Source organism: Palaemon carinicauda, chromosome 2 (assembly GCF_036898095.1).
Source record: "Palaemon carinicauda isolate YSFRI2023 chromosome 2, ASM3689809v2, whole genome shotgun sequence".
NCBI lineage: Eukaryota > Metazoa > Arthropoda > Malacostraca > Decapoda > Palaemonidae > Palaemon > Palaemon carinicauda.
In genome coordinates this window covers 61,686,820-61,702,731 of record NC_090726.1, presented here as the reverse complement: position 1 = coordinate 61,702,731, position 15,912 = coordinate 61,686,820, and the positions used below count along the sequence as shown (strand labels likewise).

General features: G+C 35.9%; 1 protein-coding gene and 1 pseudogene across 1 annotated transcript; both read left to right on the top strand.

Moving 5' to 3' along the window:
• Nucleotides 1-839: 839 nt before the first annotated feature.
• Nucleotides 840-2,126, top strand: LOC137617027 (uncharacterized; annotated as a pseudogene).
• A 379-nt stretch (nt 2,127-2,505) lies between these two features.
• LOC137618015 (uncharacterized) lies at nt 2,506-4,335 on the top strand. Its single transcript, XM_068347938.1, has 2 exons — nt 2,506-2,641; nt 3,830-4,335. The coding sequence occupies exons 1-2, from the start codon at nt 2,506-2,508 to the stop codon at nt 4,333-4,335; spliced, it is 642 nt and encodes a 213-aa protein (XP_068204039.1).
• The last annotated feature ends 11,577 nt before the right edge of the window (nt 4,336-15,912 follow it).

Sequence of the window (15,912 nt, the reverse complement as noted above, 5' to 3'; positions counted from 1 at the left end):
CGGTCTGTTTTTAACGTGCATAGTAAAGAGAAAACTTAAAGTGCACCCCTAAAAAAAAGAAAATGTATATGTTGTGTGCTTATGAAACATAACAAAAGTGGGTATAACTACTCCAGATTGAAAACGAAATTATTTTTTTTTCCTATTTGGTAATAGTGCTATGTCGAATAAGCGGAAGCTGAGAGAGGAATGGCTCAGACAGAGGTATTTTCAGCCTTGGTTGTCCAGAGTGGATGGTGAGGACACCAAGGCATTTTGTAATAAATGTCAGAAAACATTTGATGCTGGACTAACCACAATAAAGAGGCACATGATAAGCATATATATATATATATATATATATATATATATATATATATATTGTTCATATATAGTATCGTATATGTTGCCTGGATCAAAATTCCCTTAAAAATCATGAGTGACGGTGTAGTAAAGTTATGGACTGTTACCCAGGAGAGGGAACAGTTAACTCAATATTAGGTATTTGTTATTATAGAATTATTGCATGGTTTAGCAACGTAGTGGCCAAGATTTTATAAAACTTGGTAATTCATACTTGCCACTTACGATAATAAAACAAAAATTTGTATTTTTAGAAGTAATTTTGTTTGAATACGACATCCCTCCTCTTCCAGGAGAGCAAAATTCATGGTGCTAACACGGCTAGAGAAAATGTTCGTCCTCCACACCACCAGGATTTGGATCGGTCTATTGCAATAGCAAAGATTTTGATGCTTTGCTTCATCGCAGAACATAACCTCCCATTTCTTTTGGCGGAACATTTCACTGAACTGTGCAGGAACATGTTTCCCGACTCTGTAATAGCAAAATCCCTGCACATGAAAAGAACAAAGTGCAGTGAAATGGTTAAGCAATTTGGTAATAAAATTCATGATGATGTTGTCTTACAGCTTAGGAATAATAAATTTTCATTAGTGATAGACGAGATAACTGATGTAAGTACCACCAAATGTTTGTCAGTGCTTGTGAAATATTTTGATTCACATGGAGGAATTATTAAGATCAGGTTGATAGATTTGATTAATGTATATGAAAACCATTCCTCAAATGTAGGCTCCAGTGGAGAGTCATTATTTGAAATGATTATGCACATCTTAAACTCAAATAACATTCCATTAAATAATTTGGTAAGTTTGGCAGTGGATGGGGGCCTCAAATATAATGGGGGCATACAACTCTGTCCAGCAGGTTGAGGCAACACCTTCCAGACCTAAAAATTTTCAAGTGCATTTGCCATTCCATACATCTTTGTGCCTCAGAGGCTTCCAAAGTGCTTCCCAGGCCGTGCGAGGACTTGCTGAGGAACAGTTACACTCACTTTTCTCACAGAGCCAAACGTAAATATGAATTTCGGCAATTTCAGAAAATTTCTCTAAAACCCCACAAACTTCATGTATCACAGACGCGATGCCCAAGTCTCCACCAAGCAGTAGAAAGGGTCTTGGAGCAGTTTCAGGCTTTGAAGCAGTACTTTGTAAGTATAGAAGGAATGGAGAAGCTTAGGTCCAATAACCTAATAGTAAATGATCTCAATGATCCCTCAATCTATGTATATTTGAATTTTTTAAACTTTACTTTGCCTTTTTGCAATAATTTCAATCTCTTGTTTCAAAGGGAGACACCAACAATATATTTAGTTCATTTTCATGTTAACAGGCTTTATGAAAATACTATCCAATATTTCTGTCGTAAGGAAATTATTAACAAATCAAAATTTGTTAACATTTTGATCCAAGCCAGGAAGTGAAGCATACACCAATCGGCAACATTTATTTAGGGGATTCAGTTCATACGCTACTGCAAAAAGAGGAATACTATAAAAACGTAGATATGGTCGCCGATATCAGGAGGAGATGTAGATTGTTCATGATAAAGCTGTGTGAAGAAATAAAAAAAAGAGGTTTCAGTTACAGGATGATCTTTGGGAAATGGCTTCGCTGTTTAATCAAGAAAAGGTTTTAGATCCAACCACTAGAGAAGTAATGCCATCCCTCGCCGCTCTTGTCGCAAAGGTACCTCTACTGTATGATGGTGATCTGCAAACCCTAGACAACGAATGGAGACACCTTGACAGCACTCCCATACCCTTAGACATCACTCCATAAACTTACGAACCTGTTGATTTCTACCTAAAACTTGTTTCCTATAAATTTGCTAATACAGAGTTGTTCAAAAGTGTCGCCACATTTGCTCTGAATATATTGGCTTTACCTGTAACAAATACAGAAAGATTGCTTTCAAAATTAAACCTCATTAAAACATATGTACGAAACAGCCTTAGGGTGAGGCCCCACCGAATCCGTTGCGGCGTGTCGCGTGCGTCCAACACGGCTAAGCGTTTTGTGCGTTTCGATCAACTGTCATAATTCAAATACGAGTGGCCCAACGGCGCATGTGCGTGGGTGACGTACCGGACCGTACGCGTGAGGAACAAAACATTTTGTTTTTAGCCGCAGTAGACGTGCGTCTCCGAGCTGAGTCAACATGAAGGAAGAATTAATCACCGCGGTGTACCAGCGACAGCTAATATGGGATCCCAGACATTGCGATCATAAAGATCGGAGTGTGATCCAGAAATTATGGATGGAGATTAGTTCAGAACTGGAAAATAATGATATCAGTAAGTAATTTAATTTGCCCTTTACTAGAATATAAAGACACATTTATAAGCAAGAACATTTTACTTTTCCATAGAATTAACTAGATATGCATAAACTCTAGTATATTGGTATACAATGAATTAGAAAATATGAATACTATATGGAAATTACAGCAAACAGTTTCGAGAACATTACATAGATAAATCAATCATACTACCAGGCAACTTCTGTTGGAGTACAGAAGTAATCAGCAAATCTATTCCTTATATTTTTGGCACACTCTTTGTAACGATTATTTCTCCTAGCATTACAAATGGAGCGTATGTCTACTTCAGGACCATCTACTGTATAGTTAATACATACACCTTTAAATCCATCATGTGTTAATACAATATTATGCAAGATACATGTTTTGGTTATTAGAATTGCACCATTGATATCTGTTTCTATGCTTTTTTGCAAAATCCGCCACTTTGCTGTAAGAATACCAAAAGCACATTCCACCATTCTTCTGGCATGTGATAGCCTGTAATTGAAGATGCGTTTCTTTTCGTCTAGTTGCTGTCGTGGGAATGGTCTCATTAAGTGTTTAAGTAGAGGATATGCCTCATCTCCCAATAATACATAGGGTTGGGATACATCTAAAATTTGGGTGAATGATGAACCTCGAAATATTCCTCCGTCACTTTCTCGACTGAAGGCACCAACATCAATCACTGTAAATCTACAGTCTGCTCCTGCAACTGCTTGTAAGTTGATGGGAAAGTATTGCTTGTAATTATAATACATTGATCCTGACTGCGGTGGACATTTGATCCGTATGTATTTTCCATCAATGCTACCCAAACAATTTGGAAAATCACATTTAGATGCGTATCTTGCAGAATTTTCCAGCCAGATCTCCTCTGTCGGATATGGGAGATATGTATTTTGAAATGTTTCCCATATAGCCTCGCTTACATCCTTCACAATCCTTGATACAGAAGTTTTCCTCATGCGAAATGAAAAGGTTAGTGAACGGAATGAGCACCCGGTGGCCAAAACCTAAAAGGAAAAAAACATGTTAAATATAGGATATATAATGTACATATACACATACATAATGCGTATACAAACACTCATTGAATACAAGTGTATGAATTTTATAAAAAAAAAACAAAAAAAACTGATTATATCGTTATATTATTTCATGATCATTTTTTTTGCAGATGGACTTAAGTCGAAGTGGCGAGGAATTCGTGATTACTATGTTAAGGAGCTGAAAAAAATTCCAAAGCCTCGTTCAGGAGATTCAAGCCACGTAATATCACGTTCAAACTGGCCATACTTTCGTCAGTTGTTGTTTTTAAATGACACATTGTTAACCCGTGATCGAGTCACTAACATCGTATCAACACCTGGACAACATGTTAGCAAAGATGATGCACATTATTCTTCTGAGAAGTACCCCAGTGACACAATGAATGGAAGAACAACTCAATATGATAACGTCCTTGATGAATCACAACTAGAGCGGAACGAGAGCCCAGGACCAAGTCAGATGGTGCCACAAAATGATGATGATGATGAGGAAGGAACTCTGAATATGCAAAAGGAGAAAATTACAAATAGTAAGCAGGTGCTCCAATTCTCTGTATGTAGCAGCAATGAAAGAACACGAACGGAAAAATGGAAATTAGATGATTGTCGACAGGAATTGATCACACTTGAGTAAAAAACTCGAATTGCTGACAAAGATAATGAATGAAGATGATGATGATCTGCTCTTTTTTCGGAGTTTGTTACCGGACTTCCGGTTATTGCCCAGAAATAGGAAGAAGTTTCTAAAAATCAAATTTCAAGAGCTTTGGCTACAAGAATTAGATGCACAACAGCAGCCGAGCCCGACACAACTTTGAGCTATATCAAAAGGGATGATTTTTGGTTGTGATAAAGAATTCAGGTAGTTTTTATCATTATTATTATTATTATTATTATTATTATTATTATTATTATTATTATTATTATTATTATTCTAATGGATACATGTATGTAAATACCTTTGTTTAAAAAGTTTCTTTATATAGTATTCAATTCACAAACAATTTACATATCTGATTTTTTTTTATTGAATAAAATAAAGTGCAACCTTACAAATTTAGAAATCAGTAATCTTTACCTCAGAGTTACTACAAGCCTCTCCTCCATTAATATTTGTCTCCTGTAATTGGTATCAAATTTTGATATTCGAGACATGATGCCCTCGTGAATTAGGTCAAAGGTTTTCGGCAACATCCGACGATATTAAAAAAACTTGTCTGGATGTTGTCGTAGCTTATGAAAAAGTATTACATATTCTCCACTCTTTCCTCGTTCTAAATTTATGTCATGAGTCCAAATTTTCCTGTTCTTAAACACTTCTAATTTTGTTGACAGCAATGAGTCAGAGCAAAAATTCGCACGCTCCCTCCATAATGACAAGTGGTGCTGAACTCTTCGTCTTGTAACCGTCGCTCGTTGTCTGGTTGGGCCACACCCGCAAAAGACGGACATGCTTATACAGGCACGAGGCTGCTTAGCTGTGTTGGATGCACGCGACGGATTTGATGGGGCCTAAAGCCCCTATTACACGTATCCGGTTTCCTACGGTGCCGTCGGTCGCGACACTAGCATATGTTCAAACCGGAGCGTGTGATAGCAAATCAGCCGTATGAACGCTCACCCACGGCCGGCCGGATGAACTTTCGCCAGTACTAAAGTTGGCCGTACGGCCGTCGTACGTCACGACTGAGGACGTAGCGTTTAATTGCTCACCGTATGGTATGACAGCTGTCCGAGGCTGCACCTGACAGTGGAAGGTCGCCACCATGGCAAGCTCTTGCGCCAGTGATTTCTTGAGTGACTTCATAGAAATTTATCGAAGTGAGCCATGTTTGTGGTTCATTAAATCTAAGGATTATTCAAACAGAGAAGTGAGAAATGCAGCATATGGTAAATTAGTAAATAAACTTCAAGAAATTGATCCTAGTGCTAATAAAGATACTTTTGTTAAGAAAATAAACAATTTGGGGAGCTCATATAATAAAGAGCTTAAAAAAGTGCAAGGGTCTAAAAGTTCGGGAGCGGTTCAGACTCCATTTATATGCCAAAACTCTCATATTTTCATCTGATGCATTTCATCAAAGACCAAAATGTGGAATGTGAACCATCTGTTTCAAACATGAGCCTTAATACACAGGAAATCAATGAAGAGGTATGTGTATATATAATCATGTCATATTTTATTTACAAACAAAATAAAGCTTACAAATATTCAGTTGAATAATTCACACTATTTCTTTATTTAAATATTTGGATAACTCATTACCATTCAGTAGAAAAGCAAACTAAGAATATTATACATTGTCCTGCCATGCAACTTTTCCTTCGTTATTAAAGTAATTCATGAATGTATCTCGTACTTTCTTAGCAGCATTGGGGGTATTTCTCATAGTCCCTCTTTGCAAGCATGCTAGTGATTGTTCGACTTGACTCATACTATCTTCAGCTTGTTCATCAGACTCATCTGGGATAGAATACCAGATACATTTTGCACGTAAAAAATTATGAAGTGCACAACAAGCCAATACTACATTTTTAGTAGTTCTTGGCAATAAATTTATAGCAGTTTGAAAGATACGAAAGCGCGAAACCAAAATTCCAAACACGTTTTCGATAATTCTGCGAGCCCTGCTCAGGCGATAATTAAAGATCCTTCTCTCATATGATAAGTTCTTTAGACTAAAGGGTCTTAAAAAGTCAGTTCTCATAGCAAAAGCTTCATTGCCTATAAACACATAAGGTAATACTTTTTCAGAATCTTCAATTTTATTTTCTTGCGGAAGATTTAAATGTCCTTTGCACAATTTGTCATAAAAAGGACCCTGATCTAGCCACAGCCTCACTTCTCTGCTGAAGACGGAGCAAGCAGTTCTGAAACGCGTCGCGATCTACTCCTGACTTTGTCCTTTGTATTTTTCGAGTATTACTTGTACTTGTGTTAAATACATCGAGTCTTAACCAGAACTGTATTCTTCACCTACCTGATGAACTTCGCCGACTTGCTAGCTGAATGTAGCAACCCAGTAAAGAGAATTGTCCGTAAAATTGAGAAATTGGATAAGAAATTGAATTCTGCCGATGCAGCAATAATATTCAACTCTAATTATTCATATTATGATATTACTGTTTATGTTATTAGGAAAGGAGTTAATGGTTTTGTAATATTACTAACTATTTTACAATAGTTGATTTTGTATTGGAATTGCTGTCATTTTTTTCACCAATCATGCTGGAATAGAAAACGAAGGGAAATTTGACGTCACCAGCAGCTGCAAATTTATGGCAGCTGTGTGTGATGGCAACACTCAGTATTCCACAGTGTTGTGTAGAAAAACGGTAACCCTGAGTGTAGGCACAGGGAAAGTGAGCCATAACCAGAGAGGAGCCAATGAGTACTGTTTGGTCAGTCAAAGGAGCCCATAACACTAGCGATAATATCTCAACGGGTGGCTGGTGCACTGGGCAACCTACTACCTATAAATTACATATAATACATGGAGAAGAAGAATAACAGAATAGATCCCTAGAGATTAGATTGCAAACGAAGTAGGGCAAGGAAGAGAAGACAACTATAGACTGGCATAGATAAACCATAAAGTGAAGTGGAAGTTGCTGTCCGAGGCTTTTGTTTTGCAGTGGAATAGCTACGGCTGATGATAATGACTGTGATGAAATGTGATATATATATATATATATATATATATATATATATATATATATATATATATATATATATATATATATATATATATATATGTATATATATATATATATATATACACACAAACATAGTCATGGGTAGATAAAATACCTTTAAAAGGATGTTATAAATACCAATATATCTTTCCCCGAAGTGTGAGCAACGAGACGAGATTCGACAACCGTATTGTTTGGGTAAACCTGTCATCACTTCACTGTCGTCAGCATTTTGAAAGTAAACCGAGCCTCGACGAGACCACCTGCCACGATAAGCAGACTATCCTGTTTTGACCAAGATGTCCTCGTCTTAAAAAGTGGAGACAGCATATTTTGAGAAACCGAGCCCGAGGGAAATCCTTGTTAATGAAATATGTCATCATGGGTGGACACGTGCTGCCCTTTTATTACGACTTAACACGTGGTTCACATGATGCATCAGAAATTTCTTCTAGAAGCTTCCATGGCGTGATCGAAGTGGGCGTTTTTGAGGAAGCCACTAGATACGCAGAATTGTTAAAAAAAAAAAAAAAACACCTTCTATGGAAATGACCACAGCCCACTGTAACTCCCCCCATAAATGGGTATATAAACTTCAAGAAGAGATTGTCCAGGAGAGATAGGACAGGACATAAGAAAGAGAGAAACTAGGTCTGAAGCAGAAGACCAGAAGTCTGATAGAGCCAGATTCTAACCTTCTCTTCAGACAACAAATGCCTATCTCCAAAACCCTGTAATGGCTGAGAAGAGGAAAAAAATTGAAGCAGCCAGCCCTCCCTGCTTGTGACGAGAAGTAGCCAACACTGCCTGCAGCCTGCCTTAGTTTAACACTATCATCGAATTCTTGGAGAAGACCTCTGATGTTCATCTTGATGCCCCCCCCTTTCTGTGACGTCTTCGAATACGGTCATTGTGCCAGTTTCATCCAAATGTCAGCCGCCCTTCTGCAACGTTCTCAAGCCTGAAGTCTCCGTACCAGTATCGTCTCAGCAGCTACAGAAAACTAATCCTTAAGTATTTCTGCCTTACTGACTGTTCCCTTTTTTATTGATGTTTTGGTTTATTTGATTTGTCAGTTAAAGTAAACTAATAAATAGCATTGATTTTCTTTATATAAGTTTGTGAATAAAGGCGTTGTATTTTTTCGGGAGTCTTTTTTAATTAATTTTCCATATTTCAATGGTTGTTGTTGGAAAAAATTATTTCAATTATTAAAAAAAACCTGTAATACAAACACACACACACACACACACACACACACACACATATATATATATATATATATATATATATATATATATATATATATATATTTATATATATATGGATGATAATCAACATAATATCGTGCTCAAAAATAAATAAATTTCTACCTCATACTTGGGATCAAACCCTAGCCCTTTCAAATGAAAGACCAGGTCGCTTCCAACCATGCCACCAGAGGCTCAAAGAAGTTGGAACCTAACTGCTAACTGTAGATCAGGATTTACCTGACGAGACATCAGTCTCTTACCAGCGAGTTTTCCCCGACTTCCCGGCCCGCCAGGTGACACAATTGATGGCATTCAATTCGAATTACCCCTAATGAGTCAATATGGATGATATTCAACACTATCATGCTCAAATAGAAATAAATTTCTACCTCATACTTGGGATTGAACCCTAGCCCCTTCAAGTGATAGGCCAGGTCGCTTCCAACCATCCCACCAGAAGCTCAAAGGAAGTCAGAACCTAACTGCTAACTGCACTTCAGGATTTACCTGACGAGACATCAGTCTCTTACCAGTGAGTTTTCCCCGTCTTCCCGGCCCACCAGGTGACACAATTGATAGCATTTAATTCGAATCTTTACCAACGGTAGAATGACAGTCGCTTCATCTCTTCTTATATAATAAAACTAATAACAGGGTGCTAGATGCGGTTTATTCATGGGAGTTGCAATGTGAAGTTTCACTCCATACAAAACCCAACCTTTTACTAAAACTTTACGGTTTGAATTATGACACAAAGCAAGAGAGTAAAAAACTTTATATACGACAGAAGCTTGTTACATTCAATGTCCTTGCCTACAAAAACCATAACTAGGACACGTAGTGTTGGGTTTCCTTTCAGTCTAGGAGCAAGCAAGCAAGAAAAAAAAAAAAAAAAAAAAAAAAAAAAAAAAAAAAAAAAAAGCGCCAATAGGGGTGCTATTCATGTTCTCCAGTAAATAAATCATCTAACGAACTAATGTTTGACAGGAACCACTTTCAGCGGACATCTTAACCTTTATCTTAACCATATCATTATTCAGATGGAGGAGATACCAGGCCCAATGATTCAAACCTGACTCTCATAAGTGGCACGCATAAATTCGCGAGAAAAAATAATGTCTATCAAATCTACATGATAAAGAAATAAATGATAGATAAAAATCTTTGACAAATAGAAATTAGATTTTTATCTGTGCTTCATAAAAATGTAAAATCTTAAAAACCGAAAAACACACTGAAATTTTGAACCTGGGACACATTAAAATATAATTTTCTAGGAGGAATCTTCACATTTTATTTCAATGTCCTATTTTCATAACTATAATTTTTAGTCGTATTTTCCTCTTCCAAATGTTTTAATACCATTTTTGCATGGATAAAAATCCAACACCTATTCATACTAAAATAAGTAAAATTATTTAAATTTCTAATGGGAGAAAATCGTTCATTTAAACGGTATAATAATATTTCTAGAGCTAAAAGTATAATAATAGTAATAATGAAAATAATAATAATAATGATAATAAAAAGTAAAAGTATTGATAAAAACATGTTATTAAACCGATAGCGATATCTACTACAGACTATGTCCTCTCCTTTTCCTGCTGTTGGTATATTGTTCTCCGAATTGACTGGCAACGCCATCTCTTAACTTTTTGTGAGACACAGAACTGACCAAAGCAGTAATTGTCCTTTCCTCAATATCTGCAATCATCATTTTTATCTTTGAGAACGATTTAAAGTTTGACCACTATTACAGTACTTCAAAAGAGAACTTCCTGTATCGTCCATACTGTCTGTGGCTTTGAAGTTCTTAAACTTCTCTTCGTTCTACAACATACTTATTATTTGCCAAGAGGGGAAGATATTGGACGTTTCTTCCAAAGCAAAACTTTGGAACAGCTTCTCTGGAAAAAGTTTGAAGTTTTCATATTCTTTAATGTAGTAATTTTCTTATTTTTTATTTGCAAATGTACCATATATATATATATATATATATATATATATATATATATATATATATATATATATAATATATATATATAATATATATATATAATATATATATATATATATAAATACACATATATATACAGTATGTATAAGATATATTATATATATATAAATTATATGTAAATATATATATACTCATATACACCTATTTTAAATATAAAATACATATATCTCACACAAAATTATATATATATATATATATATATATATATGCATATATCAAAAGTGTTTTATGTACGAGAGAGAGAGAGAGAGAGAGAGAGAGAGAGAGAGAGAGAGAGAGAGAGAGAGAGATTTGAACAACTATTTTTTTAACAAACCTCATTGGTACTTCACCTAATCTGCCAATAAGGGCAACCAAGTGGGTTTGGGTAAAATATCGGTAAAGAAATATACATGTTTTGTGCATTGAGATCGTTTATATATTTAATCTGCAATTAATAAAAAATAAAGATATGATGTAATGAGAAATACCGAATTGAAATGAATAAGAATGATGAAGAATAAGAAAATACGCAAGGTAATAATGTTATTCCGATGTCTGATAACGGAAATATATTTATATAAATTTCTTGTTCTTTTACATCGTTTTGATATATATATATATATATATATATATATATATATATATATATATACACACACACATTTCATCAATGGGCAAAGCAATTTTCAATTTGTAGCCAAATGCGGAAAAGTACAATCACTTGGATAAAACATACTTTTATTTGAAGATTTAGCAATGTTTTTCAAGAATTTTTAAGCTTAATAGCTTTAATCTTAGGTATAAACTATATACAGATGGCATTTTAAGGGGTACACATAAAATATACATGAGATTAGGAGTTGGCCATTCGGCGATCAATACTAGGGATTGAATTAAATGAACCTAGTGATGCATCAATTAATAATCTGTAAAAGTTATATATAGGGGGGTAAGAACTTTATACTATGGGTGACCCCCATAGCTGTAACAACCTTTTAAAGTTAGTAAAACAAACAATTCCTTTCATATTTGTTGGTTATATCTTCTTAAATACCTCTGTCTTGGGGTGGAGTTCTCTTGCTTGACGGTACACTCGTGCACACAATTCTATCTTATTTCCCATTCTCTTACTTTATTAAAAGTTTTTATAGTTAATATATATGAAAAATTTATTTCAATGTTGCTACTGTTCTTAGAGTATTTCATTTTATTAATTAATTAATTCTCTTGTAGTTTATTTCCTCATTTCCTTTCCACACTGGGCTATTTTCCCTATTGGAGCCCTTGGTCTTATAGCATTCTGCTTTTCCAAATAGGGTTGTAGCTTAACAAGTAATAATAATAATAATAATAATAATAATAATAATAATAATAATAAGACAGCCTCCCTGGAAAAGGAGATTGGAAGGACAAATAACAGAGATGAGGGCTGACTTGAGTAAGCTGAAAGATATGGCAGAAAACAAATTGAGAAACCAAAAAATACGCGCAAAATTGAATGATGTATACAAAGTACAAGAGAAAGGCTTGAATAATATCATTGAAGATCTAAAACAAAGAATAAAGGCTAAGGCTCATAAAATCCAGAGATATGTAAACAGAAATAAAGGATATCAGCAGAATAAACTCTTCCAAACAAATCAAAAACGCCTATACAGCCAACTAAAAGGTGAAGATAACCATCAAGAGAGCCCAGAAGCTGAACCATCTAAGAGACTCTGGGAAGGCATATGGAATAACCCAGTAGTCCACAATAAACACGCAGAGTGGCTACAGGACATCAAAAGGGAAGAAAATGGAAGGGTTAAGCAAATATGCGCTGATATCACAACTGAGGTTGTAAGAAAACAGCTTAGGAAAATTCCGAACTGGAAAGCATCGGGCCCCGATGAAGTTCATGGTTACTGGCTCAAAAACTTCAGAGCCATACATGAGAGAATGGCTGAACAACTCCAGCATTGTATCCAGTACCACCAAGCACCTCAATGGATGACCACAGGCAGGACTTGTCTAATACAAAAAGACAAAAGTAAAGGTAATATACCAAGCAACTACCGACCAATTACCTGCCTACCAATAATGTGGAAGCTCCTAACAGGCATTATCAGCGAACGGCTGTACATCTACCTAGAGGAAACAAATACCATTCCCAGCCAGCAAAAAGGATGTAGGAAGAAATGCAGAGGCACAAAGGACCAGCTCCTCATTGACAAAATGGTAATGACAAACAGCAAGAGAAGGAAAACCAACCTTAGCATGGCATGGATAGATTACAAAAAAGCCTTCGACATGATACCACACTCATGGCTGATAGAATGCTTGAATATATATGGTGCTGAGGAGAACACCATCACCTTCCTCCGGAATACAATGCAAAACTGGAAGACAGTGCTTACATGCTCTGGAAAACAGCTTGCCGACGTAAATATCAGGAGAGGAATCTTCCAAGGGGACTCTCTATCTCCACTACTCTTCATAGTAGCTATGATCCCCATGTCAAGAGTGCTAGAGAAGATTGAAGTCGGGTATCAACTCAAGAAAGGAGGCAGCAGAATTAACCATCTAATGTTCATGGATGACATAAAGCTGTTCGGGAAAAATGCTGAGGAAATCGACATGCTAATCCAGACTGTTAGAATTGTGTCAGGAGACATCAAGATGGAGTTTGGGATAGAAAAATGTGCTCTAGTTAGCATGGAGAAAGGAAAAGTAACAAGAACTGAAGGGATTAAGCTACCAGATGGAAATGTCATCAAAGATATAGATGAAACAGGCTACAAATACCTCGGTATAATGGAAGGAGAAACAATAAAACACAATGAAATGAAGGAAATGATTAGAAACGAATACTCAAAGAGAATGAAAGCTATACTCAAGTCAAAGCTCAACTCTGGAAACATGGTGAAGGCCATAAATACTTGGGCAGTGCCAGTAGTCCGGTACAGCGCTGGAATAGTGGAGTGGAAGAAGTCAGAGCTTCGCAATATAGATAGAAAAACAAGGAAGGTATTGACTATGTATCAAGCTCTACATCCAAGAGCCAACGTCAACAGGCTGTATATACCTAGAAGTGAAGGAGGAAAAGGTCTAATAAGCATAGAAGACTGCGTCAACATCGAATGCAGAGCGTTAGGCCAATACATAAAGAACAGTGATGACGAATGGCTAAAGAATGTATGGGATGAAGGCTTAATAAAGGAAGATGAAAATCCAGAAGTATACAGAGAAAGGACAGGAAAGAAGAGATTAGAAGAATGGCTGAGCAAACCAATGCATGGGCAATTCATGAGACAGACTGGAGAATTAGCCACTAAAGAATCATGGCAGTGGCTACAAAGAGGAGAACTGAAGAGTGAGACAGAAGGAATGATAATGGCCGCTCAAGATCAGGCCCTTAGGACAAGGTATATTCAGAGAGCAATAGACGGAACAAACATCTCGTCAAAGTGCAGAAAATGTATGGAAAAAGAAGAAACTATAAATCACATTGCCAGTGAATGCTCAGCACTTGCTCAAAACCAATACAAGAAACGGCATGATACGGTGGCTAAGGCTCTCCATTGGAGTCTGTGCAGAAAACATCAAACACCATGCAGCAGCAAATGGTATGAGCACCAGCCACAAGCCGTAGTAGAGAATGACCAGGCGAAGATACTCTGGGACTACGGCATCAGGACGGACAGGGTGATACAAGCACATCGACCAGATGTTACTCTGGTCGACAAATCAAAAAATAAGGTATCTCTCATAGATGTTGCTGTGCCGTGGGACTCAAGAGTGGAGGAAAAAGGAAGAGAGAAAATAGAAAAGTATCAAGATCTGAAACTGGAATTGAGGAGGCTATGGAACATGGAAGTGGAAGTAGTGCCCATAATCATAGGAGCACTCGGGACAATCCCAAAGTCTCTGAAAAGGAACTTGGAAAATGTAGGATCGGACATAGCACCAGGATTGGTTCAGAAAAGTGTGCTACTTGAAACAGCACACATAATAAGGAGAGTGATGGACTCCTAAGGTAACTGGATGTGACCTGGAATCCCACACTATAAATTACCAGTCAGTGATGACTGTGAATAGCAAAAAAAAAAAAAAAAAAAAAAAAAAAAAAAAAAAAAAAAAATAATAATAATAATAATAATAATAATAAAGAGAAAAAGTCATCAATGGTTAATTCCATACCCCACTACTATAAAAGGTCTATAGGGAGAAAACCTACTTCTGTATCATGTGCGCCCGGATCAAATGCTTTTTGCTGACATCATCTTCAAGGTTATAAGATCTGTTCTAGTTGCGAGTACAAGTCAACTTAACATATGTTGCACAAATGGCCCAAGCTTTTTCTCTAACAGGAAGCATTACATTTCAGGTATCTTTGTGGAGCTCCACGAGACTGAGTGCCATTGTGAGGTCAGAAAAATGGATCTTTGTAACTACAGTTTCTTTGATTTCTCTCAAGTCATCGGTTTGTTCTACAATAGTAAATTTAGACGAGACTCATGAAGCCTCCATTTCACAATGTTACAAAAATAGTGTTTTTATTTGACCTTGTAATTAAAAAATAAAACCTTTGATCCATATAAAGGTAAAATCCAACAACACACTGATTATTTACACACACACACACACACATATATATATATATATATATATATATATATATATATATATATATATATATATATATATATATATATATATATATATCTTACGAAGCTGGTCTAGTATAGAGTCAATGTAGTTTAAGTAGTGTGCGTAAATTACATTAGACTTTCGACATTCATTCCATGTATTTTTTATTCAAGTCATTTATTTCAAGAATTAAATTTTTATTTCACATATTTTGTTACGAGGTCTCGTGTAATCTCGTGTAGGCATGGTGTACGAACAATACGAGGTATGAACAAGACGGTTTACGTAATTTTTTATGTTTCCACGAAGTATTACATTATGTTAATATTTCCACATGGTTAGAATGTGCATGAAAATTCTCGAAATAGATTTCTTTTTTTATTGCTTCGAGGGGTATTATTATGATTACCTGCTAAGCCACAACCATAGTTGGAAATGCAGGATGCTATAAGCCCAGGGGCTCCAACAGGGAAAATAACCTATTGCCCATTGAGGAAAGGAAACAAGGAAATTAGAGAAGTAATTAACAATTCATAAAAAATATCTAAAGAAAAGCATCAACATTAAAATAAATATTTCACATATAAACTATAAAAACTTTAACAAAACAAGAACAGAAACACGACAGAAAAGT